The 24,761-nt window shown below is 57.7% G+C and overlaps 1 protein-coding gene across 1 annotated transcript in view; it reads right to left on the reverse strand.

Moving 5' to 3' along the window:
* Positions 1–1,138: 1,138 nt before the first annotated feature.
* Positions 1,139–24,761, reverse strand: part of WDR27 (WD repeat domain 27) — a 40,264-nt gene continuing 16,641 nt past the window's right edge. Inside the window, exons 17-25 of the mRNA XM_081094702.1 lie at positions 23,723–23,812; positions 22,969–23,090; positions 21,849–21,982; positions 20,973–21,070; positions 19,760–19,881; positions 18,529–18,626; positions 17,314–17,416; positions 15,509–15,607; positions 1,139–1,401 (exon numbers count right to left, since the gene is read on the reverse strand). Of these exons, the coding sequence (XP_080950828.1) occupies positions 1,351–1,401; positions 15,509–15,607; positions 17,314–17,416; positions 18,529–18,626; positions 19,760–19,881; positions 20,973–21,070; positions 21,849–21,982; positions 22,969–23,090; positions 23,723–23,812 (917 nt within the window). The 3' untranslated portion in view covers positions 1,139–1,350. The remainder of the gene's footprint in view (positions 1,402–15,508; positions 15,608–17,313; positions 17,417–18,528; positions 18,627–19,759; positions 19,882–20,972; positions 21,071–21,848; positions 21,983–22,968; positions 23,091–23,722; positions 23,813–24,761) is intronic.

Below are 24,761 nucleotides of genomic sequence, written 5' to 3' on the forward strand. Positions count from 1 at the left end.
GAGGGCAGGCTGCCCGCAGAGACCCCGACACGGGTGGCTGCCAGGGTGTCAGACACTGGGATCTGGATTGTTCTAGAAGCTTCCTGGCTCCTCTGGGTCCTGGAGATGTGGGACCTTCAGAGGCAGGGCCGTGCACAGGGCTCCCCGGAAACTCCTATGTCTGAGGAGGGGCCTCTGCACTGGCTCAGCCAGCACCGTGGGCGGAAGGACCAGAGCAAACCTCGCAGACACAGAGGCCACAGGAGAGGCCGGTGACCCAGACTCGGGGCGTAGTCAGGGCTGCACCCCGTCCTCACCACCGCGAGGGAGCCCTCCCATTCCACCCTCTCTCTCTGCCGGGAGCCGGTCCATGCTTGCTGTTTCAAGGGACCTGGCATATATGGCATACTGTTCTTAATATGTTTGCTCACCTTCTTAGCACTATGTGTTTTAACCAAGGTCACCTCTCTGAGAAAGGTTGTTTCCCCAGGGAGGGATTTTTCCCCTGAAGTTAGGGAGGGAATAAAACCCCTTAACTAAGTGCCAGGTGGGTAATTAATCACTTTAACTACAAACAATCATGCTTAAGCTACATAATCTTTGCTCCCTGGAATGGAGATAAGAAACGCCCTAACCTTTGGAATGGAGATTGATAGGATTGGGATCAACTGGTATAAATACAGATGTAATAAGACAACAGGACACAGAACCTAGACACAGAACCCACACAGAATCTAGAGACAAAACCTAGGGAGAGAACATGGCAAAAGATCCTGGACAGAAACTGGCAACAGAACCTAGAGACAGAACCTAGTGAGAGAACCTGACTGAAGAACCTGGAGACAGAACCTGGCTACAGAACCTGGATTAAACATGGCAAGAGAACCTGACTAGAACCTGGTGACTGAACCTGGCTGGAGAACCTGGAGAACCTGGCTGGAGATCCTAACTAGAACTTCGCTGGAGATCCAGACCAGAACTTGGCTGGAGATCCTGGCTAGAGATCCTGGCTAGGCTGCTGATCAACTGAACGCTGTCTCCGTGTCATTCCTTCTTCACCGACTCCGTCTACACCTTTGGGGACCCCTGGACCTGCTGGGGTGGGACCCCGGCATCTCTCTGTCTCTCATTCACTCTCACTCTCTGCAGAGTCTCGATTGTAAGCAAATACAAGGCTATTTATTGGGAACGTCGGCTTTAACGTCACCGATTCTGCGTGGAAGGGCAGCACCATGGGTCCATGGGTCCGTGGGTCCCGTGAGAAGTAGAACCAGGGCTGTGGGCACAGACACAGCAGCCCCAGCTGGGCCCCGAGCCCGAGCCCGTGGCCCTGCCCCATCCGCACGCCGGGGCCTGGCGGCACAGGGCGCGTCACTCGGCTATGAACAGCTGGAGTTGGCCGTCCAGGGTGGCGGTGACGAGCTGTGGAGGAGGAGAGACGTGTGAGCTCGGCCTCCATCACTGGGGGGCCGTGAGGGGAGGGCTGCGGGGAGGTCCCGTGTCCATGTCCATGACAGCGGGCGCCAACCATCCGGACCTCACGGACCACCAGGGGCCCCGGACCACCAGGGGCCCCGGACCACAGTTTGGCGACCACTGCTCTACAATGCAGACCAAGCTGCATTGAGCAGCGGCACAGACCTGCCTGCTCCAGGCCCTGCCCACCCACCACGCTGAGCCAGTTCTACCCGGGGCCACGCTGTGACCCGCTGCGGGCTCAGGGCAGCACCTCCTGTGGGCTCAGTCCCTGCCCGAGCCAGCCCCCCTACCCACCCCCGCTGCCCCCACCTCCTTCCGGGGCAGCTGAGCAGGTCCTAGGCCCTAGCCCTTCAGCCCAGGGGCCCGAGGACCCGGGAGGGGCAGTGAGTATGCCCAGGCCTCAGGGAGCTCAACCAGAGTGTGTGTGGGGGGAACCACATGAGGACTGACTTGGGGGTTAGAGGACTGGGTTTGGGGGTGACAGGGTGGGAGCAGCACTGTGAAGGAAGCAGCCTGCTCTTGTACCCCTTGGAGGCACAGGTGTCCGGCTCACCAGCCTCGGAGCTCGGCCAGGGGCCGGAGTGCGCTGTGTCACCCACCCAAAGCCCCTGCGCGCGGAGACGTGGCCGAGAGCCTGGGACCTGGGACCAGCTGTGCCCGGGCGGGGATGGCACAGGGTCGGCAACACTGTGGGCCCCAGGGGGCTGGCCCGGGTGCGGAGGTCACAATGCTCGTCCCTGACCAGGCTTCCGAGGGTCCCGCCCTGCGGGGTCCAGGTGGGCCCGTCAAGTGCCTGCCCCTGAGGCATTTTAACGCCCTTGTTATTTTTTGCATTTCCCGATATCTGCTCGCTCAGGCCACCTGACGGCAGAGGTGGACAGAGGTGACCCCAGGGACAAGCCCGGCTGCTTCACATCCTGAGGCTCCCACTGAGGGGAGACATGGAGCTGGTGCAGGAGGTACTGAGCCCCCACCTCTGCCTGGACAGGACCCGCCCCGTCCCCCTCCCCGCTGCCCCTCCCCCTCCCTGCCCCCCTCCACTCCTTGCAGCTGGGCCAGGCAGGCCTCTCCTGCAAGGCCCTGGGAGCCACACCCACAGGGTGGAGAGGGAGGGGCTCCTGTGGACTGAGAGCCTGGAAGGCTCAGAGGCAGGTGGGGAGGCACCAGTGCCTGGCCCGGGGGCACCGCTGTCCTGCTCGCCGGCTTCAGGGGAGAAACAGTGGGAGGCCGACCCGCGCTCAGGCCGTTCCCTATCGGATCAGAGTGAGAGGGGCCTGCGCTCAGCCTCGCAGCTTCCGGCCGAGCAGCTCTGCTCCCCAGATGGCCAGGGAGCAGCCCCGCTGAGCGCCCAGGACTTCCAGCCCAATCCCATCCTCCTCCTGCCTGGATCCAGGGTAAACATTCCACTCGGCTGCGTTGCGATCCCACATGTGGAAACGCTTTGTGGTCGCCTCTGGCTTCTCCCAGCGGCAGTTCCAGGAACCTCGTCCCGGCTTCTGCCGCTGGACGGGCGGTGACTCAGTGCCCAGCGGGGACCCAGCGGGGACCCAGGCGTGATCCCTCCCCCGGGATGTCCACGTGCAGCACTGCCCAGGGCGCACCCACACCCACAGAGAGAAACTCCGTGGCAGGAGGCGACATGGGCTGTGCTCGCTGCCGAGGGGGGTGGGGCAGGGAGGCTCCCACCACTTGGCAGGTGGGCGTGTGGGACTCGGGCTGACACCCCACCGTCCCCGCTGTCCTGGGGTCCCCTCCGGCACCCCTGCTCCATCCATCTGCACCCTGGAGGACAAAGGTGCTGTGCACCCCGAGTCCGGGGTCTGGCTCTGAGGGGCAGCTTGCTCAGCATCACGATGCACCCCGCGCCGGCACACAGCGGCGGCCCTGATGGGCTGCACGCACCTAGGACAGCCGACGGCCCCGTGACCAGCTGTCGGCAACTTGACGAAAGCACCGGCTCCATCAGGGGTGGGCAGCGCCGGTGCCGGGAGGACAGGACGTCTGTGCGTACAGACGCTCCGTCGGGGGCGACCCTCCGGCCCAGGACAGATGGCAGCCTCCCCCGCGGTAAACAATTCCGGGAACCGGGTTCCTTCTAGGCTCCCAGGGCCTCCCCACATCTCGCGTGGCTGCTGCTTGCTTCACGCTCCTTTTGTTGGAAGGAAGATGAGTGTTCGCTTCATGCTGCGGGGACGTCACGCACATGTGGCTGCTCACATGTTTTGTTTCTGCGGTAATGTCCTGGGCCTGCCCAGCATCCCCACAGCCACACGGAGGGAAAGACCGATTCTCAGTGAACTCGTCCTTAGACATCCTTTCCTCATTGTTTTAAACCCGTGTCGACCCAGTGAACATAAGGTCTCAGCCAAAAGCCATGAAATTAAAGGCCAAACAACCTATTCTTAATGATGTCCCTGGTGGAGCAAGCTGAGCTCCTGAGCCAGTAAAAGAAAGGCCTTCCTAGTAAATGCTGGTCTCAGATGTTAGTAACACACCTCACAGCTGTCAGAACGGCTGCCATCAATAAAGCAACAGCAAGTGCTGGTGAGGACGCAGAGAAAAGGAGGCCTCGTGCACGGCTGGTACGAATGCAGACGGGGGCAGCCCCTGTGGAGAACTGTGGAGGTTCCTCGAAAAATTAAAAATGGAACTTCCTTCTGACCCAGGGATCCCACTTCTAGGAATCTATCCTAAGAGACCAGAAGCACCACTCAGGAAGAATGTATGTGCCCCTGTGTTCAGAGCAGCACAATTTACAGTAGCTAAGATCTGGACACAGCCCACGTGCCCACCAGCAGGTGAGTGGATAAAAAGCTGTGGTACATTTACACCATGGGATACTACGCAGCAGTAAAAAAGAAGGATCTCTTACCCTCTGAGACAGCACGGAGGGGCCTGGAGAGTATCACGCTAAGTGAAATAAGCCGGTCAGAGAAAGACAAGTATCACATGATCTCACTCATGTGTAGAATCCAAGTGACAAAATAAACTGATGAACAGAGTGGCTGCAGAGACACGGAAGCATGGCACAGAGTGCGGAACCTCAGAGGGAAGGGGGGAGGGTGAGTAATTTGAATCCTAGACGACAAAAGATCAAATTTTAAAACCTAACAAGTCTACACAATAGGAGTAGACACATGGGGCCAGAAAAGAATTTCAGCTCGTTTTCCATTCGGCACTTTACTCCAGAGGAAGTGAGGGTGGGGCCACGGGGGAGTGTGAGTGACAGCGAACCCGGGCACCCACGCGCTCTCCAGCCCACGGCAGGTCCCGACGACAAGAGTTGAGCCGTTTAAAGGGTGCAAGCAGAGCATCTCCACTGTGGGTTCCAGGAACAGCAGTGAATTTGCCTCCTTGGATGCCAGAGACAGTGGCTTGGCTCACATCTGATCTTAGAGCTGGTTCCCAACCGTGTCTGCACATTGGAATCGCCTGGGAGGATGGGGCCCAGAAATCAGGATTTTAAAAAGATTCCCGGGTGATTCTAATGTGCAGCCACGGTTGGGAACCGCTGTCTTAGAGGAAGGAGCAGGAACCTGCCTGGCTGGCCCGCCCGACGGCGTCTCTACGTCCAAACACAGCGGGTGAAGAGACGGGCGTGTGAACGTGGAAAACTATGTAACGGAGATGCTGAAGACGGCAAAGCCACCACCAACTCTCACGGCAAAGGAGCTCGACTAAGAAAATACACCTCCGTGACGTCAAGAACACGTGAAACAATGTAAACGGTGTTTCGGCTACTTATTGTTGCATCGCAATAACCGTTTTCTTGCATTTCGTGATGTAGGGGAGGTGCTGGGCTCCAGGTGGGGACTCTGCAGCTCCCGGCTGCACTGTGAGGGTCCCCGATGGCACAGCCGCCTGCTCAGGGGGCGCCTGGGGGTGGGAGGGCTGCACAGCCTCTCCGCAGGCCCTCAGCACAGAGGGGCTTCTCACGGAGGCTCGGAGCCCGAGAGGGAACATTCTAGCAAACAAAGCAGAAGCTGCCTGGGCTCCCCTGGCTTGGCCTTGGAAACCCTACAGAACCTTCCGTCATCCGTGTTCACGGGCAGGGGACACGGCTCTCAGCACGTGATGAAAGAAGATCACGTTTAATGATGAAAGACTGAACACTGTCGCTTGGAGCTGAAACACGACAAGGAAATCTGCCATAGCCAAACAACGCCGAGACCGTTAGCCGCTCGGCCGCCGGGGGGAGCGGGACAGAACCCCCTCCACCTCAGAAAGGCCACCTGCTCATGGCCCCTTAGTCTGGAATTCTAGCCCCAGAACTTCGAGATGATTTGTTTCTGTTATTTTATGCCACTTAGTTTTGGGTCCTTTGTTATGGAAGTCTAGGAAACTAGTACAGATTTTTATGACTTTTCCCACTTTGAGAAGTATGTGGTTCTTGTTTAAATATTGCTATTTTTGTTTATTGCCGAAACCGGTTTGGCTCAGTGGATAGAGCGTCGGCCTGCGGACTGAAAGGTCCCGGGTTCGATTCCGGTCAAGGGCATGTACCTAGGTTGCGGGCATGTCCCCAGTGGGAGATGTGCAGGAGGCAGCTGAGCGATGTTTCTCTCTCATCGATGTTTCTGGCTCTCTATCTCTCTCCCTTCTTCTCTGTAAAAAATCAATAAAAAATATATTACAAAAAAATATATTGCTATCTTTGTTTATAAATACCTCACTTCACTTCCTATATTTTTATGATATTCTAAAAGATGTTTGTTTATTACATATGCTATAAACAATAATTCTAATGCTATTAAAGGTCTAATTCTTCTTTGTGCAAAAAAGAAAAGCTAAGTAAGTATGAAAACATCCCATTTCATGGAATAGAAGAGAGTATCATGACAAATCATTACTTTCCACATTGAATTCGCGATGCAATGCAACCCCTATCAAAACCCCAACTTCTTTTTTAGACACAAAAACATAATCTGCTCCTCAAACTCAGATGGAGATGCCAGGGGCCCTGAAGAGCCAAGAATCGGCTGGGAGGCCCCTTCCAGCTTCAGCACTTACTTCAACGCTGCGGTCACCACGACGGGGGCGGCGCGGCCGACGGACGGACGGACGTGCGAGCCTAGGACAGAACTGACACCAGCAACAAACATCTAACGGTCACACCAAACAATCAGGGCCACTCCATGGAGGAGAGAACCCCCCTTCAACACGCGGATGGGGCACCCGCCTGTGGCCCCAAAGAACTGGAATAGGATTTCTCCAAAGAAGATGTGGACCATCAAACGCATAACGTGTTCAACGCCATCCATCTCCTCCATCGCGAGGGGAATGCTACCACTGTACGCCCCCGAATGGCTACAATGAGACAGACAATAACAAGTGCTGGCAACTATGTGGGGCTCTTGGGACCTTGTAGCCGCATGTGGAATTTAAACCAGCGGAGCCACATACCAAGCCTGGCAGTTCCTCAACAGTCAAAAATAGAGCGGCCACAGGACCCAGAAACCACTCCTAGGAATGTTCAGAGCTGACGCGATGTGCAGGCAGAAACGTGTGCGTGGATCTTCACAGCAGCACCATTCAGTGTCGCCCACTCGGAAACCACCCCAGAAACCATCTACAGCGGGAGGAGCAGAGGGAGGGCTCCCCGAACCATGAGGTGTTTCAGCCGTAAGAGGATGGCGGCTGCCGTGTGGGTGGGTCTGAGTGACAGGCGCCGGCACAAAGGGCACCTGCCCGGAGATCCTCGGACAGGAAACATCCAGAAAGGCGGGTACCGGAGACGCAGACCCGTGCGGGCCGGGTCGGGGCTGCGGGGGCTGCCTGCCACCAGGTGTGGGTTCTGTGGGGCCACATGTCCTGGCATGGGCAGTGCTGACGGCTGCACAAAGTTAAACATAGTCAGACCAACCGCACTGCACAGTTAAGGGGGTGGATTCCGTGCCATGTAAGCTGTGTCTCAACAAACCACGTAATGAAATGCCTTCTGAGACCCTTACAGATCGAACCGCAGCTGGACTGGCTGCAGTGACCCGGGGTGAGGGCTGGATGCGGAGGCGAGGGCGAGGGGGCTGGTGGTGGGGTTCAGGGGGCTTCTCCCTGCTCCTAGAGAGACTTGAAATGCTGCACAATGTCATTCTTTTTGGAAGAATAACTAAGTAAAACTTTATAAAAAGGGGGCTGTTGAGAAGAACTATTGTAAAGCCGCATAATAAAAGCAGCTGGGCTCTGAGGGAGTGGACAGCGTGTGGAGCAGCAGCCGAGACCCTCTCATGAGGGCCGGGACGTGGGAGTGACGGGCCACTGCCAGTCCCCTGGGGCCACACACACAGGCACAGGCACAAAAGTGACCTTTTAAATAAAATTTAAAATATATAAGAACAGATTACGTCCATGCGAGACATTAGGAAAATATCAATGAACATATCCTCTTAGGGGAAGTTCTCCTAAATCTAATAAAAAAAAACCCAGATCTTAGGTTCTTTTCAAAATATCACAAACACAAAGGTTATCGCTAAGTTATGGAAAGGAGCTGATACCTAATAAAAAAGTGTTTCCATTTAAAAACAGGGTGAATAAATAATTCACAAGAAGTGAAATACAAATGCCCGAGACACCAAGTGGAGTTCCGTTCTCACTCGCGGCCTGAGACCCGCGCTCCGCCTGGAGCCCCCCCCCCACCCCCAGCCCCAGTGTGCTGGAGGAGGAAGGAGGCGGTTCGTCCGGAAGAACTGAAACGGCGGCTCCGTCCTGGCCTTCCAGCCGGCCCGGGCCTGTGCTCTGCACAACAAATATTTGTAAATAGCAGTTGTTCCTGTTGCTGCAGACACATTCCCTCATCCTCTATTAGGAGGTAAATAAGTTGACCCAAACTTGTTAGAGAAACTTGGCAACGTTTCCAAAAGCTGTTCAGAGTGAGGACGGTGACTCGGCAATTACAGGTCTAGGGAGAGAGACACAGGAGCAGAGTGTGCACGGGGTGCCCATCCCACAGCCCAGGCCCTGGCCAAACAACCAGGAGCCCCTGAAGTGTGAGTTCGATAAATGCTGGTGCCGGACACCAAGTCCCACCAGGTGGGAAGTTAGGCTGAAACCACTACATGCACGTGTGTGCGTCTGTACACACGTTCGGGAAAGCCTGTGCGTTTACACAGTGTTAGCGGCGACCTCTGTGCCGGAAGCGAGTGGCCAGGAATGAACGGCCGTGTCCCCGTCTGTGCGCTCGCTCTGTCTGCCGTGTGTGTTCTCTACGTTCCACAATGGCTCTCGCCCCTTTAAGAAGGGGGAACGCATCTGAAACAGAGTCACTTGTGAAGCTAGAAGGACCCACCAACACGTTCCTACGCGTGTGCCCCCGGAACTCCCCACCGAGCCCGCAGAAGCTGCGCCGAATCATGGCGGAACCCACTGCTCCGTCGGACGGGGACCCGCCTTCTCCTCGGCTCCAGCTCTGGGTGCCTGACGGAGAAGCGAGCGCTGGCCGGCTCCCTGGATGAGTCACCACTGCCGAGCCCATCGGGTGCCACAGGCACAGCCGCGTCTGTGTGGCTTTCATGGGACGACTTGTTCTTGTGCCTCCTCCTTGGTGTCACATAGCTGTTCCCTGACTCCTGGCCCTGGAACAGAAGACCAGCTGCTGGTGTGTGATCTGCCGCCCTCCTGGCCTGGGCAACAGCTACAATAGGAAATACATGTGAGAGGAACCCTGTGTGCTGGGAACTAAAATGCTGCAACCTATTTCAGCAACAATTTTTCAAGTTGGGCTTATAAATCACTTACAGAGAAACGGAGCCGAGCTGGAGTTACCGCCAGCGGCCACATTCCTGCGCCGTGACCGCAGCCAGCTGGGGCCGGGCCACGCAGCACCGGGGGCTGGGCCAGCGCATCAGAACAGACCAGGCCAGACCTCAGTCAACGCCACCGAGTATAACAGGAGCCATCTTCCGTGGCCTCGGTCAAACGCTGCAGCACAAACGGTTGCAAATGTGTCACTGGCAACCCAGGCGACCTGCCCCACCCATGGGCCCGCGTGCTGCCGTGGAAACCCCGTGGCCACTCAACCAGGAGGACAGCCACGGCCGAGCGGCCACATAGAACACGGCCCCTCCCTCCTTCCCACCGGTTCCGTCCAGCCACAAACACCTCCGTGTACCACACCTGCCGTCCTGGGCCTCCCAACACGATGTTAGCTGAGATGAGAAGTTAGCCTGACTCCCAGCAACATCGCCGCCCCGGCCCCAGGACAGGCCATGTGAGAAGTACCAACTGCTTGGGACGGAGGGACACCTGGAAGGGGAGCAACCTGGGCCTGTCACCGGGGACACCTGACTATGACGCCAACTCAACACCCAGGTCTGGGTCTGGGTGGCATGCGCAAGTGGCATGCTAGGATGGCGTGCGCAGGTGGCACAGGTGAGCAGCGTGTGCGATTGGCGTGTGTGGCTGGCATATGCAGATGGCGTGTGCAGACAGAGCGCTGGACTACACCACTGACCTCGCCAAGGTGAATGCGCAGAGCGGACCCGGCTCCACAAACCAAGCAGCTGCGGAAGGGCCTTGGGTGGAGCAGAAGACTCCCTGGGAGGAAGGCGGGGCCCAGACATGGGGGGCAGCATCTGAAGGACGAGAGGAACTGGGTGGAGAGGGGAGGAGAGAATGTTTCCCCAGAAGCAGAGGCAGCAGCTGCACAGGCTGCAATGTGTGCGGGAATGCGGAGCACGGACAGGCAGCGCGTTAGGGTGACTGGGGTGCATTTGGGAGGGAAACGGGAGGTGAGGCTAGAGGAGCTGCCTCCCTGCCCAGAAGAGATTGGGAACGACCGCGTTCTGCAGGGAAGGATGCAGGGACCTGGCAGGGGCCAGGGCAGAGCCTGCCCATCACCAAAAGGGTCCCTGACAAAGCGGGGCCTGACTGGAAACCCGGGGCCCCCAACACAGCAGGCCTGGTGGGGAGCAGGGTTAGCAGGTCAGACATTCCCGTCAGACAGAGAAATCAGAGGCAAAATTGCCTTTACCAATACCTACGTCCTGTCCCACCACGACAGGGCAACACGCAATGCTGAGATCCACGTCCGGCCCACCACGACAGGGCCACACGCAATGCTGAGATCCACGTCTGGCCCATCATGACAGGGCCACACGCAATGCTGAGATCCACGTCCAGCCCACCACAACAGGGCCACACGCAATGCTGAGATCCACATCTGGCCCACCACGACGGGGCCACACGCAATGCTGAGATCCACGTCCAGCCCACCAAGACGGGGCCACACGCAATGCTGAGATCCACATCTGGCCCACCACGACGGGGCCACACGCAATGCTGAGATCCACATCTGGCCCACCATGACGGGGCCACACGCAATGCTGAGATCCACATCTGGCCCACCACGACGGGGCCACACACAATGCTGAGATCCACGTCCGGCCCACCACGACGGGGCCACACGCAATGGCTACAGAAAGGAACTCTGCTCTCATGGCAATGACCAGCACTTGTTACCCGACATCTGGGGGAACTGACAACCCCACACGCAACCACGAGTCACCAACTGGCCATGGGTCTCCAGGTGAGTGTGACATGCACATGTGGGTCTGGAGGAGAACCGCCGGCGCAGTCTCTAGAAGGGGGGGTGTGGACGGCTTATCTGTTTCCTTGTCGGGGGGGACGTGTCGACTGCCCACGTGAAGAGCACCAGCGGGGAGAGGGTCAGAGATGATGGTATCGGCTGAGCAAGTCCTATCACTGCTGTTACTGAGTCTTCCCTAAATGGGTGCTAACTGTTGTCTAATAATTGACTGATGTGATGTACATTAATTTCTGTTGGTTAAGCCAAGCTTCCGTTCCTGGGATGAGTCTCATTTGGTGATGGCATAGAACCCTTCTGTACATTGCTGGATTTGATCTGCTATAATTTGTTGAGGATCTTTGCAGCTATTTTTAGGAGACATTTGTCTAATTTCCCGCCGATTTGTTAATCCGAGTAATACCGACCTCAGGGACCGAGGAGGAGTTTGTGAAGCGAGATCAGTTCTCCTTTAAATGTCTGGTAGGGGTCGCCATGAGGTCATCTCATCCTGGGATTTTCTTTATGAAAATTTGTTATTATTTATTACAATTTAATCTCCTTACTTTTATACAACTATTGAATCTTCTGTTCATTCTTGAGTCACTTTCCACACCTGTGTCTTCCCAGGACTCTTCCCTGTCATCCACGCTCCTTAGTTCCTGGTGGGTTGGCAGCCGTGTCCCCTTCCGTTCCGGAGTCTAGACATCCCAGTCTCCCCTTCCTCCTGGCTCAGCTTTGGCGCTTACTCTTCACTTCCCTACTTCGAAAGTCCAGATATTCTAACGTCTGGGCATACACACTTCTCCTCTGAGAAAAGGTGAAATTATCTGTATCTCCCACTCACCTATGAGAACATTTAAGTATGCACTATGTCTATGAATGTCTTTGAATTCTGTGAGCCACTCAAAGTGTCATTTCACGAGACGACTTCTCTAGGAAATAAAACAGGGAACGGTTCACAGGTGAAACACTGAGCCATACGAGAGGCCCCGAGGCCCCAGCGCCCGTGGGGGTTGCTCCGCGAGAACCAGTGCCGGGTGCTGAGCAGCCGCTCCTTTGCTTGGGCTGCAGGTGGAGCCAGGTGACCCGTGGCCTGTCCAGCACAGGTTCTCGCCGCGTGGCCTTGCGGGCATCACAGTGAGCTGTTGGGGGAGGAGTGAGGGCAGGCTCGGCACCCTCCTTCCCCTTCAGTAACTCCCTTTTTAAGCCGCAAACGCCATCACTAGGTTCTACGGGGTCTGGTGGTAAAAGGTGAGAGAATGAGGCAGGAACACCAGGAAGTGTTTCAAATCCTTAAATGCAGCAACAGGGGAAGTGGACTCCTCTATTAGACACCCTTTTCCCTCTTTCTTTTATAATCCGACATAAATCATGGAAGCCAACGGCAAAAATAAAGGCAGTGAGGCATTTTCCAGGAGCTCACCTTACCCTGGGAATGAGGCGTCTTAACGTCGCCCAGATGTGCTAACGCAGCTCATGCCAAGTGCGCTGGGGTGTGACGTGCGCGTGGCGGCTGAGCCGTGTGCTGTCTGCCTGACCCAAGACCACCCAGACCTGCCCTGCCGCCGCCTTCTGGTGAGTGGGGAGCGGGCAGCGGAGGAGCCGAGGGGCAGGTCAGGGTGCAGTCTGAGGCGGATTTGCGCCGAGTGTTCCCGACGAATGAGAGCGATGACTGCAGCTTCCTCACTCTCCCCCAGGTCCAGTCTCGTCTCCATGGAGGCACGCCCTTCCCTCAGAGGCAGGTTCCTTCAAACGAATGAGGACCAACCACCGTACTCGGCCAACGGCTTCCCAGAGCAAGCCCCCCGCAGCCAGCACCCTGGCTGACTGCAGAACGTCCTGTGCCAGCAACAGAGAGGCTCCGCCGGCAGACAGGGGTGCTGAGCTCTGGTTCAACGAGGGAGACCCAGGTCCCCGAAGCAGATCTTAGCCAGTCGCCAGCCGAGGTCAGGGCGCACCTGCGTTTGGGCACGTGGGCACCTTCCTGAGTCTGCACGGCTCGCCCCAGCCTCTCACTCAGCCATGAGTGTCTGCGAGGAAGCGTCGTCCAAACCGCCGGTTATTTCATGAGCCTGGACTGCAGCTCTGGCCTCTAGAAACCTGGGCCTTCCACGTCGGGAAGGAACAGACACCGGCTTCTCCCCCCCAGCGAGTGTAGAAACGGAGAAAACTGCAATAGAAAGGGCTGGCCAATCAGCTCACCCTCCCGGGAGCCGAGCCAGGCTGTGGGCTTGGGGTCAGGCCCAGGAACGAGGGCCCAGACAGCTCTCCCGTGGTCGGAGATGCAGTGTCGGTGGCACGAGAAAGGGGTCAGAGGGCCAGGCCGCCCTCCCGTCCTGCTGCTTCGTGGGTCTGAGTGAGACACGGGCTCAGCCCCCATCGTGGGAGCCCGCAGGCTAGGACACCCCGTGTTGCACCTCAGCTGGCTGTGCCCCGTGTGACTCTCTCTGGGGAGCCGGACCTCACAGACCCCGCGATCCTCACCCAGAGACGCTGCTCAGTGCCACGGCGAGGAGGACCGTCCTCAGGAGGTGTGAGCGTGTCCCAGGCCGCTGTCGCTACGGGGTGGCCCCAGTGAAGGGAGGTGGGTGGGCATGTCCTGGGACTCAACAGGTGGAGGGGGGACGAGGGGCCCCTGGGACGAGGAGACCAGTGAGGGGCCGCACAGCCTGGCAGAAGCGGACTGAGGACCACAGGGGAGAGGGGAGGAGGGGAGGAGGGGAGGAGGGGAGGAGGGGAGGGCACTGGCCACCATGGGTGCCGGTGGGGAGAGCAAGACAGGGCTACGTGCAGGCCCAGGCCCGGCACTGAGCACGCAGGTCAGGGGTCTCGTGGTCAGAGGAGGCCTGAGGGGCTGGCCTGGATTCCAATGACTGAGCAGGAGGGGCCGCAGGCCTCCCGGTGGACACACCAGGAACAGGTGGCATTTGGGTCTGGAGGGCAGAGCTGGAGCACTTGGCAAAGGTTGAGGGACAGCAGAGAAACAGGGCTGGGAGCACAGAGGCAGCAGAGGAGCGAGCAGAGACCAAGCTACGGCAGGAAGCCACCCCGGCCGCCCACGGCCAGGACAGAGACTTCGACTTCAGGGGTCTCCAGAGCGCAGGGCACGGGTGCAGCAAGCTTCCCAGAGTGCAGCCAGCGTGGGAGCCACCGACTCGGACACAGAGGACACGCGTGTACTACGCACAGGAGGAACAGGCCAACAGTGATGGCCATGTCCCCCGAGGGCAGTGGCCACGCCCCAAGGGCGGCCAGGGGTACACACGGGTCTGAGAGGAGCAAACACTTGGGGTGGAGAGGGACCCTGGATGCCTCATGCTCAGCCGCCACATCAGACACGACTGGCCTGTGTTCCCGGCTGGCGTCTGCCCCACCGATGCCTGCAAGCTCTCCAGGCTGTTTCCACGGAGAATGCCGGGCACATTTCAATAATGTGGAACTCAAGGGCCCAAGTCAAGAGGTAGAAAGGCAGGGAAAACTGGTCAAGTAGATGTGGCAGCAAAAATCTTTCCCATCAACGTAATTTTTAAGGACTGAGTTTAATCAAAATGAGTTTTTTGTTCCTTATTTTAAGATTTCAAATCCAAATCATGAGGAAAGAACACCTATTTTCCAATCACAGGTTGGCTGCATTGGAAGGAATTTCAAGGACCTTCCCTGCCAGGTGGAGGGAGACTGGTGGAGGTCCACAGGGGCGAGTCCTGTCTCCCGAGGCTGCAGGAGAGCTGGGCAGGAGCGCCCTGCGGGCAGGACTGGGTCCCACCTGCGCAGCCGAGGGCAGGGCAGCGCGGGGGCTGCTGGGCCTCTGCTGCTCTTGGGCGCCCGGGGCCCACCTCTCCCCGTCCCTCCTCCTGCCCCCTCGGAGGATAGCCTCCCCCCCCCAAGGGGTCCCGGCAGGACCTGTGGTCCCGGCAGGACAAGCCTGATGCACTTTCCAACATATGCTAGACGAGGACGGCCAATGTGGCGCAGACACTGCCCCTGCCCTGCACGGACAGGACCCGCCCGAGTGAGCGAGCAGCCCGCAGAGCAGTGCCCGCGAGTTCTCCGAGTCACAGCTTCAAACGTAAGGAGAATGAAACCAATACTCCCATATACTCGCGATTGGATGCTCCATGTTTTTACATCTTCTATTGAAACACCTCCCTCTGCACTTTAACACGAGCCCATGCACTCTGTTCGGCTGATCTGCAGCCGCTGTCATTTCCTCTTAATCTTTTCTCCCAATCGGGCCAGTTCCTTGAGCTGGGGTCCCCCTTCTCCCCTTCCCGCCCTGGTCCTGCACATGTGTCCACCTCCGTGCCACCGACTGGCTCGGGGCTCCCAGAGCTGCCCGGTCCAGCCACGCTCTGTCCAGCAGCACCGCGTGCGGAGCCCTTCTCGCCAAAGGAGACACCGAGGCCTTTCCTCCTCAGGCTGTCTCCCTGCACGCCATCACAACTGGCCCATGGTCTTAAACAGCATAAAACTCACCAAAACGAGTCTGACAGACACGGAAGAGGAGGGGAGACCTGTGGGGAGAGGCTGTACCTGAGGGGCAGACGGGCTGAAGGCCACCCCGCTGACCGTGTCTGTGTGCCCCGGCAGCCTGTGGGAGAAGGTGCAGGAGCCCACTTCGTACAGGTACGCCTGGAAGACAAGGCCGCAGGTGTTCGGTGGGGAGCCCGCCATCAGCGAACGAGGAGGCGAAGGTGAGGGGGTTTCTATCGCACGCAGCAGCCTTGCCCCAGACCCCGCTATGGGCCGTTGTCAAGACAGGCTGTTTGGGGGATCTGAAGGGAGTCAGGCTCTGTACCCCAGCCTCTCAACAGGTGGTGCCTGGTCCCAATTCAGCGCCATTGGGAACCGCCAACCAGGGGTGCGGAGAAGGACGGACGCTGTGTCCAGCAAGCAGCTCAGCGGCGGCCAGCAGGGGTGCCAACAGTGGTCGGCGGTGAGGAGCCCAGGCCCCAGCTCAGGGAGACCGGGCCCCTCCGATCCCCCTACCAAGCCCACAGGTGCTTCCAAACTGCCCTGGCTGCCAAAGGTGGGTCATCTCTCATTTTGACCCAATGACAACGTCCTCACTTCTGGAGGCTCCTCAGGGCCCCAGGCTCCCCGCTTGCCTGCGGCCCAGGCTACACAGACACGGGAGACTGACACCTCTGTTGCATCTGTTGTTTCTGGTTATAAAGTACAGAGGTTAGTAATAGCAGCAGACAGGTATTGAACACCAACTTCTATGTAACTGCCTCACCTCATCCTCTCTACTGCCCGATGAAGAAAACGGTATTACTGTCCCAATTCCACAGGCCAGGAGGCCAGGGCTAGGGGCCAGCAGTCTGCTCGGGGCACAGGGCCGTGCTCTGAGAGGAGGTGCCACAGGGACAGCTCCTGTGGCTCTGGGGTGTCCTCATACGAGAGAGGAGAGTGAGACTCGAGACCCACAAGGAAGGGGCAGGATGAGGATGGGCAGGGCCTGGAGAGAAGCCCAGGCCAAGGTGGGCCAGACCCTCCATAGGGCCTCCAGGAGGGAGAGTGGAGGGGGACCGATCCTCCCAGCACCTGAGTGAGACCCAGGGCCTCCAGGCTGCAGGGACCAGGGTCTGTTGCTTGAAGCTGCTGAGTTTGGGGTAATTTGTTACCACAGCCCTAAGACACTACACAGACCTTCCCAAATACGTTAAAGACAAACAAACATAAATTACTATTTGTTCCAAATCCATCCTAAGGTATGTGTCACTTTATTTATCAACTAGAGGTCCAGTGCACAGATTTGTGCACTAGTGGGGTCCCTCGGCCTGGCCTGAGCCCTCTTGCAATCCGGGACCCCTTGGGGGATGTCGGACTGCCGGCTTCGGCCCTATTTCCACAGGCCGGGCTGAGGGACCCCACCGGTGCATGAATCTGTGCACCAGACCTCTAGGATGCATATAAGATCTTTGGTTAATCTTTTCCCACCCTCCCCCCTTCCCCCGTCCCTCTGAGATTCATCAGTCTGTTCCGTGTTTCCATGCCTGTGCGTTGAGCGTCTGCCACCTGGTGGTCAGTGCATGTCATAGCTACCGGTCAAATGGTCACTTAGGCTTATATATATATATAGATGTTACTATCTGGGAGGTCAAAGGAAACACAGCATGTCACACACAGTAAGTCACTGAGTGAGGAAGGAATGAATAAGCAACGGTGTTTCAAGTTCCCTGCTTCACGAAAAATACCAGGACGACCTCTCGCACCTCACGCCACTGCTCTTACACTCGTGACAGCCTCCAGCATCAGCCTGCTTCACCCTGCTGAGCACCCACGCCGCCCTCTCCACAGGCACGTCCAGCCCTGGGACTGAGACCAGTACATACGTGTCTGTCCTCCGCGCCACACGCCACGAAACGCCCGCAGGGGCTGAAGGCAATCCCACACGGGAAGCAGCGGGTCGGGTGTCCTTCGAAACGGCGCTCACACCTACGAGGAAAATAAAAGAAACACCAGGAGAAAAAATGATTTTTTTCATTTTTAACCCAAATTAGGATATTGACCTGTTTCACAAAAATGAACAAACTGATAAGAACGTTTTTATTTGTGAAGATGATTGAACAGAGGTTATTCTAGAGACCCTCAACAGTAACTAAAAGACTTCTAAACCATAAAGTCTCAAAGATGCCAAACTAACGATAATCCAACTTTTATACATGAAGACTATCAAGTGATAAGTATATTCTGGAGATCTTTAAAAATATAAAAACCTACTTTTAAAATCATAAATTATTTGAATCAATAATTCAAAGGCTGTTGGAAGGTGCAACATTCTATCAAGGCTGGTTAAGTTTTACAACCAACTGTTAAAGAGCTACATAAGATTTGTTTATTGTAAAAAAACCCAAAAACCCAAAAGCACAAAAACAGCCCCACCAGCATGGCTCAGTGGTTGAGCGTCGACCTGTGAACCAGGAGGTCACGGTTTGATTCCTGGTCAGGGCACAGGCCCAGGTTGCAGGCTCAGTCCCCAGTGTGGGGCGTGCAGGAGGCAGCCGATCAGTGATTCTCTCTCATCACTGATGTTTCTATCTCTCTCTCTCCCTCTCCCTTTCTCTCTGAAATCAATAGAAATATGTTTTTTAAAAAAATTAAAACAAAAGTAAGGGAAATGGAGCTGGGTTTATTGAAAAAAATCGCCACCACCTTTGGGGGCAGCCAGAGCCAACACCCAGAGGAAAGACCGGAGCTGTGGTTTTTCCACATTTTGTAACCGATTCTGGGTACAAATCACTTTTCCGAGAAGGGTCAGTGTGAACAGACTCCCCAACCTTGTCGCTCTGAGTTCACAGCATGCGCTTCAATAGATACACGCCCTGTGGTCCTGGTCTCCCCCTAGTCCCCCTGCACACCTGCCCCCGCACACCTGTCCCCCGCACACCTGCCCCCCACACACCTGCCCCGGCATAGCTGCCCTCCACACACCTGCCACTGCACACCTGCCCCCCTGCACACCTGCCCCCTGCACACCTGCCCCCGCACACCTGCCCCCCCACCATCTACCCACACACACCTGCCCCTGCACAGAACGACGGCCTCACCTCAGGGTTCTCAGGTCCCACAGCCGGACCCCGTCACCCACAGCGGTGGTTGCGAAAAGATTATAGTCCTGAGGTGGCTGGGTCGTGAATGACGATCCCTATGGTGCAAGGGGAGAGCAGGTGCATCTCGAGACGGAGCTGGTCACCATCACGCTGCCGACAGCTGACAAGATCGCAGCCAAGGTCATCACCAGAAGTCCACAGCTTTGTCCTTACTTACAACGTCATAATTGGACTCTAAAAGCTACCATGTGGACAATCACCAGTGGTGCACTCTGACCTTAAGCTTAGCGACATGCGTGTCCCCCCCGGAAGCCCAGGAGAGAGGTCACAGGACTGAGGTATTAGCTCTCCAGGGTGCGTTTTAGAGCACAGGTCACCATCCGTGTTCGACGATCTGCGATCACAGGCCCTAGCGCCTGGTGAGGGCTCGGGGACGTCCGCATGCGTCCCCTGCGCGCTGGTCGCAGAGGCCCTGCCGCTGGCCCGGTCACCGCCCAGGAAAACCTCCTTGTGGCCCGAGCCCTCGGCGCCATCCAGCCAGGGCAGCAGCCGAGGGAGCGCCCTCCCGCTCACACCAGCTCTGAGATGTGCTGTGCAGGGACCCAGAAAGGCACCAAGGCCTGGATGACAGCCTGTGGCCCGCACAGACTCCACGCACGAACACGGGGAGGTTCAGGGTCACGGCCGGACTCCAGGGTACACATTCACTCGGCCCAAACGGGAACATGCCGATGCACCGAAGGCAGAACTGCGGCTGCAGGCCAGGCGGAGTTGGCACTAGGCTCCCGGGGCTGCTCTGAGTAACAATGTGTCCTTTGAGCCGACTGCGCAACAGGCCTCCACCTGAAGGCCAGCTCCCCCGCCGAGCCGGAGCCCTGCTGTGGGCGTGTCAAAACCACCAGCCGGTCCTGATAGGAGCTGCTGGCCTGGTGGCTGCCCTGCGCTCCTGCGGTGCCTGCACAGCCGTCACTCCACCGTCAGGGCTGCCCGACCCTCCCCAGGCTTCCAAAGAGGCCCGTGCAACCATCACAGCCCAACGCACCAATATTCACCCCTGATGACGTGAAAATGCCTCCAGCGCCCCACATCCAGGCTCAGAACGACTTCCTGATCGACAGGAACTCGCCTTGGATTTGGTGGGAGACATGCAAGTGCATCTCACAATGGCATTGGTGACAGCCTTGGACGTGGCATTTCACAGACGATGTGCAGGCCCAACCTCACTCACCTGGTTCTGGCAGATCTGGTGGGGGGGCCGGGAATGGACTCCCTGGATCACGGCGGCGCTGCGGCCCACGTTGAGGTCGAAAACTTCCACTGTCCTGCTCCGGCTGGCGGCCAGCACCAGGTCTGGGCTCCGTTAGGGAACGCCTAAGTCCACAGAGGTGGGGTCTCAGGCCGCTCCCCACGCGGGCCCTGCCTCTCTAAGCGGGGGTGGGGGGTGGGGGGCTGAGGACAAAGGGGAGGCCTGGGCAGAGCAGATTTCGGGGTGAAAGACCAAGTTCCACCATGAGATAAATGAGGGTCGAGGCGCCTGGGAAATACTCCAATCGGAGATGCTCAGCGGCGCGGCTGCGTGTGCAGGAGGAGGGGCTGGCTCGGAGCCGGTCTGAGGCTGGGCAGTGGCCACGTCCGGACACATCACAGGTGAGTGTGATCAACTCCGTGGGCTCTGAGGGGTCTCGTGACCCTATGAACTACCCAACTGCCAGTGCTTAGCCAGAACGGCAGGAAAATCTGCCCAAATCCTGAGACGTGCACATCAGAGAAAGGGCACGGGGTTTGATCATGGGCCCCACGCGGACAGCAGAGCAGAACCTTCACGTGGGGAACCGCAGGCACAACAGCACACTTCGCAGGAGGCTGTTTGTTTTGTTTTTAGCAAAAGGTTCTAGACTAAAAATAACGCATATTAACAGAATATTCTAGAACCTTCTAATACCAAAGCCAGTCCTTATGAAATTTCAACTACAGAACTCTTCAAAAGAATTCAAATGAGGCCTCTGAGTAAATTAAAATGTTACAAAATAGATTCCTGAAGATTTTGATTTTTGCTTCCAAGTAATTTTAAATAGATGCTTTTTAATGAAAAGGGCTGATGTTAGCCCTAAAGACTAAAATAAGTAAAGCTTTGGGCTCTGTGTTATGTCCCACTGAAGTGCAGCTGTTTCGAGGCCACTGGGGTGGGTCTGGCCCTGCACTGAGTCACGCGGTCCCAAGACGCGGAGCCGACACCGCGTGTGCCGCTGCCGGTCAGAGGCGCCACCGCGTCCCCTTTCTAACCCTTAAGGCCCCTCACTGCTGAGATGAGCTGTCACATTGTTCAGAATCAGTTCACCGGAGTCTGGGCTCCGCAGTGCCACGCGGGGAGGAGCTGAGACGCTCAGCTGCGTGCGGAGGCCGGGCTCCGGCCACAGCCCTCGGGACAGGAGAAAGGATACGGGAATAAAACTCGTTGGCGGCGGACAGGCCAGTGATCTCCGCGGCCCCAGTCGTGGGGAGCCGGAACACGCGGGTGCACCGGCTCCTCTGTTTGTATCTGGAACAGACAAGATGTCAGTGTCTCTGTTTCCCTCCACAACTAAGCGTCCTACCTGTGAAACGCTGGACATGTAAAAAGTGTTCATACCCCCTAATATAATCACGGTTTAGGATGAGGGAATGTGAGCCAGCCACCTAACTTTACAACTTCATGAAAACCACCGTCGTCTCAGCCACAAACACGGCACTGCCGTCCGTGAGAAAGCACATTGGCTCCCAATTCTACGGTGACCGCAGGCCTCGGAGACACCCCACGGTACCAGTGACTGTGCTCCCATCACACATAACAGCTAATGTTCCCTAGAGGCTTCACACACGTGTCTCAGCTGTGGCGAGGACGGCGCAGAGCACGGTCCCAGGGAAGCGTGGCTGAGTCACGGCGGCCAGCCTGGCCCAGGTGGGGGAGGCCTGGGGCACTGGCAGGTACAGCAGGGGCCGGGGCAAAGCTGCTGGGGGCTCAGTGAGGACGAACCAGGCCATCAGCCCGCACCTTCGACGGGCAGGTGAGTGCAGGGTGGGGTCTGGGCCAGGACATGCAGGGGCAGCTCAGACTCCAGGGCAAAGTGGGCGGAGTCCTAGGCTTGGGAATGAGGCTCAGGATGGGCGTGGAAGCAGGAGGCAGCCCCCCCCCCCACACACACACACCGCGGTAACATGAGGTCCCCACAGTTTGGATGAAAACTGTGTTTAAATGTAGACACTGCCTCACACGTCACCTATCGCTGAAACACGCTTCCGCCCACCACAGGAGCCATGGCTCCGGACGGGCCGCCCACCGTCTGATCTCATCTTTGCGCGTGTCCAGGTGGAGCCTGAGCAGCTGGAACTCGGGGCCCGAGGACACGAGCACGAACGAATCGAGGTAGTAGAACTGCGCGTGGTGCACAGGCTCTGGGAACACGTCTGTGCCCTGTAAGCACATCACGGCCGTTACCCGCACGCTACCATCATGCTACCCACACGCTACCGTCACGCTACCCGCACGCTACCCTCATGCTTATCCCACTGGGATTAACGCCGCTACTCTAACTGGCATTCTTCCATCTTTACACCTGACACCCACCTGTTCTAAATGTTAAACAGTCTCTGCTCAACCAGTTCACGATGTCTGCTTCCTCTCCCCCCCTTCTTCTAAAAGATGTTATGACTAGATTTTCCTGTCATGAGTGTTTTGAGGTCTGGCCATTGAAAACTTTAAAACAAAAGACATAAAACTTGGCAGCAAAAATATTAAGTATCAAGGATTTTGTTAAAGCCAAAACCTTACACAGGTTTTAAAGTGTAGTTGTGAGGGGCCCATGCTCACATTGCACAGCCCACACGTGTGGCCATAACACCCCACAAGGAGGGGTCTCCTTGAAAGCGGGGCCACCGCCCGACCCCCGAGCCTGCACTGGGCCTGTGTCCCCTTCCCCCCAGGCCTCCTGGCGCCGCCCTTTCCTGCAATGAGCCTTGCAGGCTGGCAGTGCACGGCTCTCGTGTCCTGTTGTCACTCTCCCCTCTTGTCCTAACGTTCCGCTTCCGAACGACCTGCAGGTTCACTGAAACAAGATGTTTTCTCCCCAAAAGGCAGGCCCTAGGCCGCCGTCACTGCCTCCCCTGCACAAGCACACTGAGCGCACATTGAAAGTCCCCAGTGTTTCAGTGTTAACAGCTTTGCCATCTTGAGACCTTAACAAACGAAAGGCATGTTTCACTGCATATGTGCGTGCGTGTTACACGTGTGCACATCATGTGTTAAGAACAGTTCGGTCACTAACTTCTGTGCCTGAGCAAACTCCTGGCCTCCTCGTTTCCCACCTCCTAGCATGGAGAAGGGTCTGCCTGCCCTACTGGGCCTCCCTGACCTCGAGGTGGCAGGGCTGGCCACTGAAATCGCCAGGAATCACCCCTTACCAGGCACAGGGCGGGCTCCCGGCTGTGGGCCGACCACACCCTCAGGGTCCTGTCCAGGGAGGCCGACAGCAGCCACCGGGCGTCGTGGCTCCAGCCCAGGGCGCTCACTGCCCCATCGTGACCTAAAGGAGCCGGTGGGAGGAGGGGGTGGGACCAGGGAGAGAGAGGTCTGATCTGATTGGTTCTGGTCAGTTCTGACAGGACCCAAGAAAAAGTGGCTCTGCTGCCCCCTGGTGGCCTTTCAGGGACTTTCCATCTCACTGCTGCTGAGCTGACAATGGTCACTGGTAATGGCAGTTGAGGCTCCGCACCACTGCCCAGGTGCCCGGAGGTCCAAGTGCTGCCACCCACACAGCCCAAGGGAGGGCAGCCCCACCCACCGTCCAGCTACGGCACCTCCACAAGCACCCTCTTTCCAGCCGAGCGGCTCCCTCTCCTGGCTCAGGTCACCCCGACTCCCTCACCCACACTCAGCAGAGCTGACGAGGCCACACGTCAGAGGGACGCCCGCCCACGGGAAGTCACCACATGTAACTGGGCTCCGGCCGCAGCTCTGGGCCCACAGCTGTCCCCACTCTGGGTGGAGGGCAGGCTCAGCGGAGGCCAATGGGTTAAACCTCGCTGCTTCCTCCCCCAACTCAAGCCGGGTTCTACTCTGGCCGTCTCAAAGGGAACGAAAGGGGCCTCAGCGACCAACTTCAGGGCCGGAGAGACCCGCCCGTAAGTTCACGTGACCAGGGTGGCCACGTCTTACCTGAGAAAACAGCAGGTGCTCCAGTCAGATGGGCATCGAAGACCAGGGACAGGTGGTCGGCCAGGCCACAGGCCAGCCAGCGCCCGTCTCCTGCTCAAGAAAGCAGAGACGATGTTCAGGTGAGTGGATCGTCCCCTCGGGAAGCAAGGGCATCCGAGACGAGCAGGTCCCGGCTCCCCTGAGGCTGAACCCCAGCCCTGAGGCTGCTGGGCTTCGTCCACGGGGAGCTGAGGCACCAATGCGGGTCTGAGCCCAGAGCTCCCTGGACCACGGCTCCGCCCTGGGCCCCTGCCATCAGCCTGCCCCAGCAGACGCATAAGCGGCAGGTTTGCTAAGCAGTTCCGTCTTACGTTTCCCTAAGGGGAGGCAGAAATCAACTACGACTTCCTCCAGGACGTTCAGAAGGCGGGTCCTACCTTGCAGTCCCACGCTCAGTAGCAAGCACGTCAGACATCACAGACGTGTTGTTCACTGAGCGAGGCTGCGGTCTGTGGGGGACAGTCCATCCAGCTCTCATCTCCCATTATCCTGCAGCGTTTGGCTGGAATTGCATGAAAAGCAAAGGGGACTCCGCACGGCTGTCAGTAACCCCAGATCCGCCAGTGGTACTCGGGCAGCGGCTGGAGGAGGTGGCCCGGGTGCAGCACTGGCCAGGCCCCCGTCCACCGCAGACCGAGGGCAGGGCCTGGGGACCAGCATTTACTCTGAAAGGAGCGGAGATCAGTGAGACCAGGAGCTGCTTCAGGAGAGCCGCCTCCTCTCTCCTCCCAAATTCATTAGAAAAACACCGGTGGCCAGGAGGGAAGTCTGGGGAGGGGTCTCGATGCCCTTGAGACAGGACAGCTGCCACAGAGCCGAGCGGCCTGGCCGCGGGAGGGACAGCGCTGACGGGCACACAGTCCTCGCCTGTGGGCTCCTCCGCCCCCCAGGGGACGGGGACGGGCTGCTTTTCCTCCCCACACAGACCCTCCGAGCAGCCTTCCCCCCAGGCCTTCATGTGAGGAAAAGGCGGACACGGCAACTCCGCAGGCCTGGAGTG

Source organism: Myotis nattereri, assembly GCF_964212035.1.
Source record: "Myotis nattereri genome assembly, chromosome: 6".
Classification (NCBI taxonomy): Eukaryota; Metazoa; Chordata; class Mammalia; order Chiroptera; family Vespertilionidae; genus Myotis; species Myotis nattereri.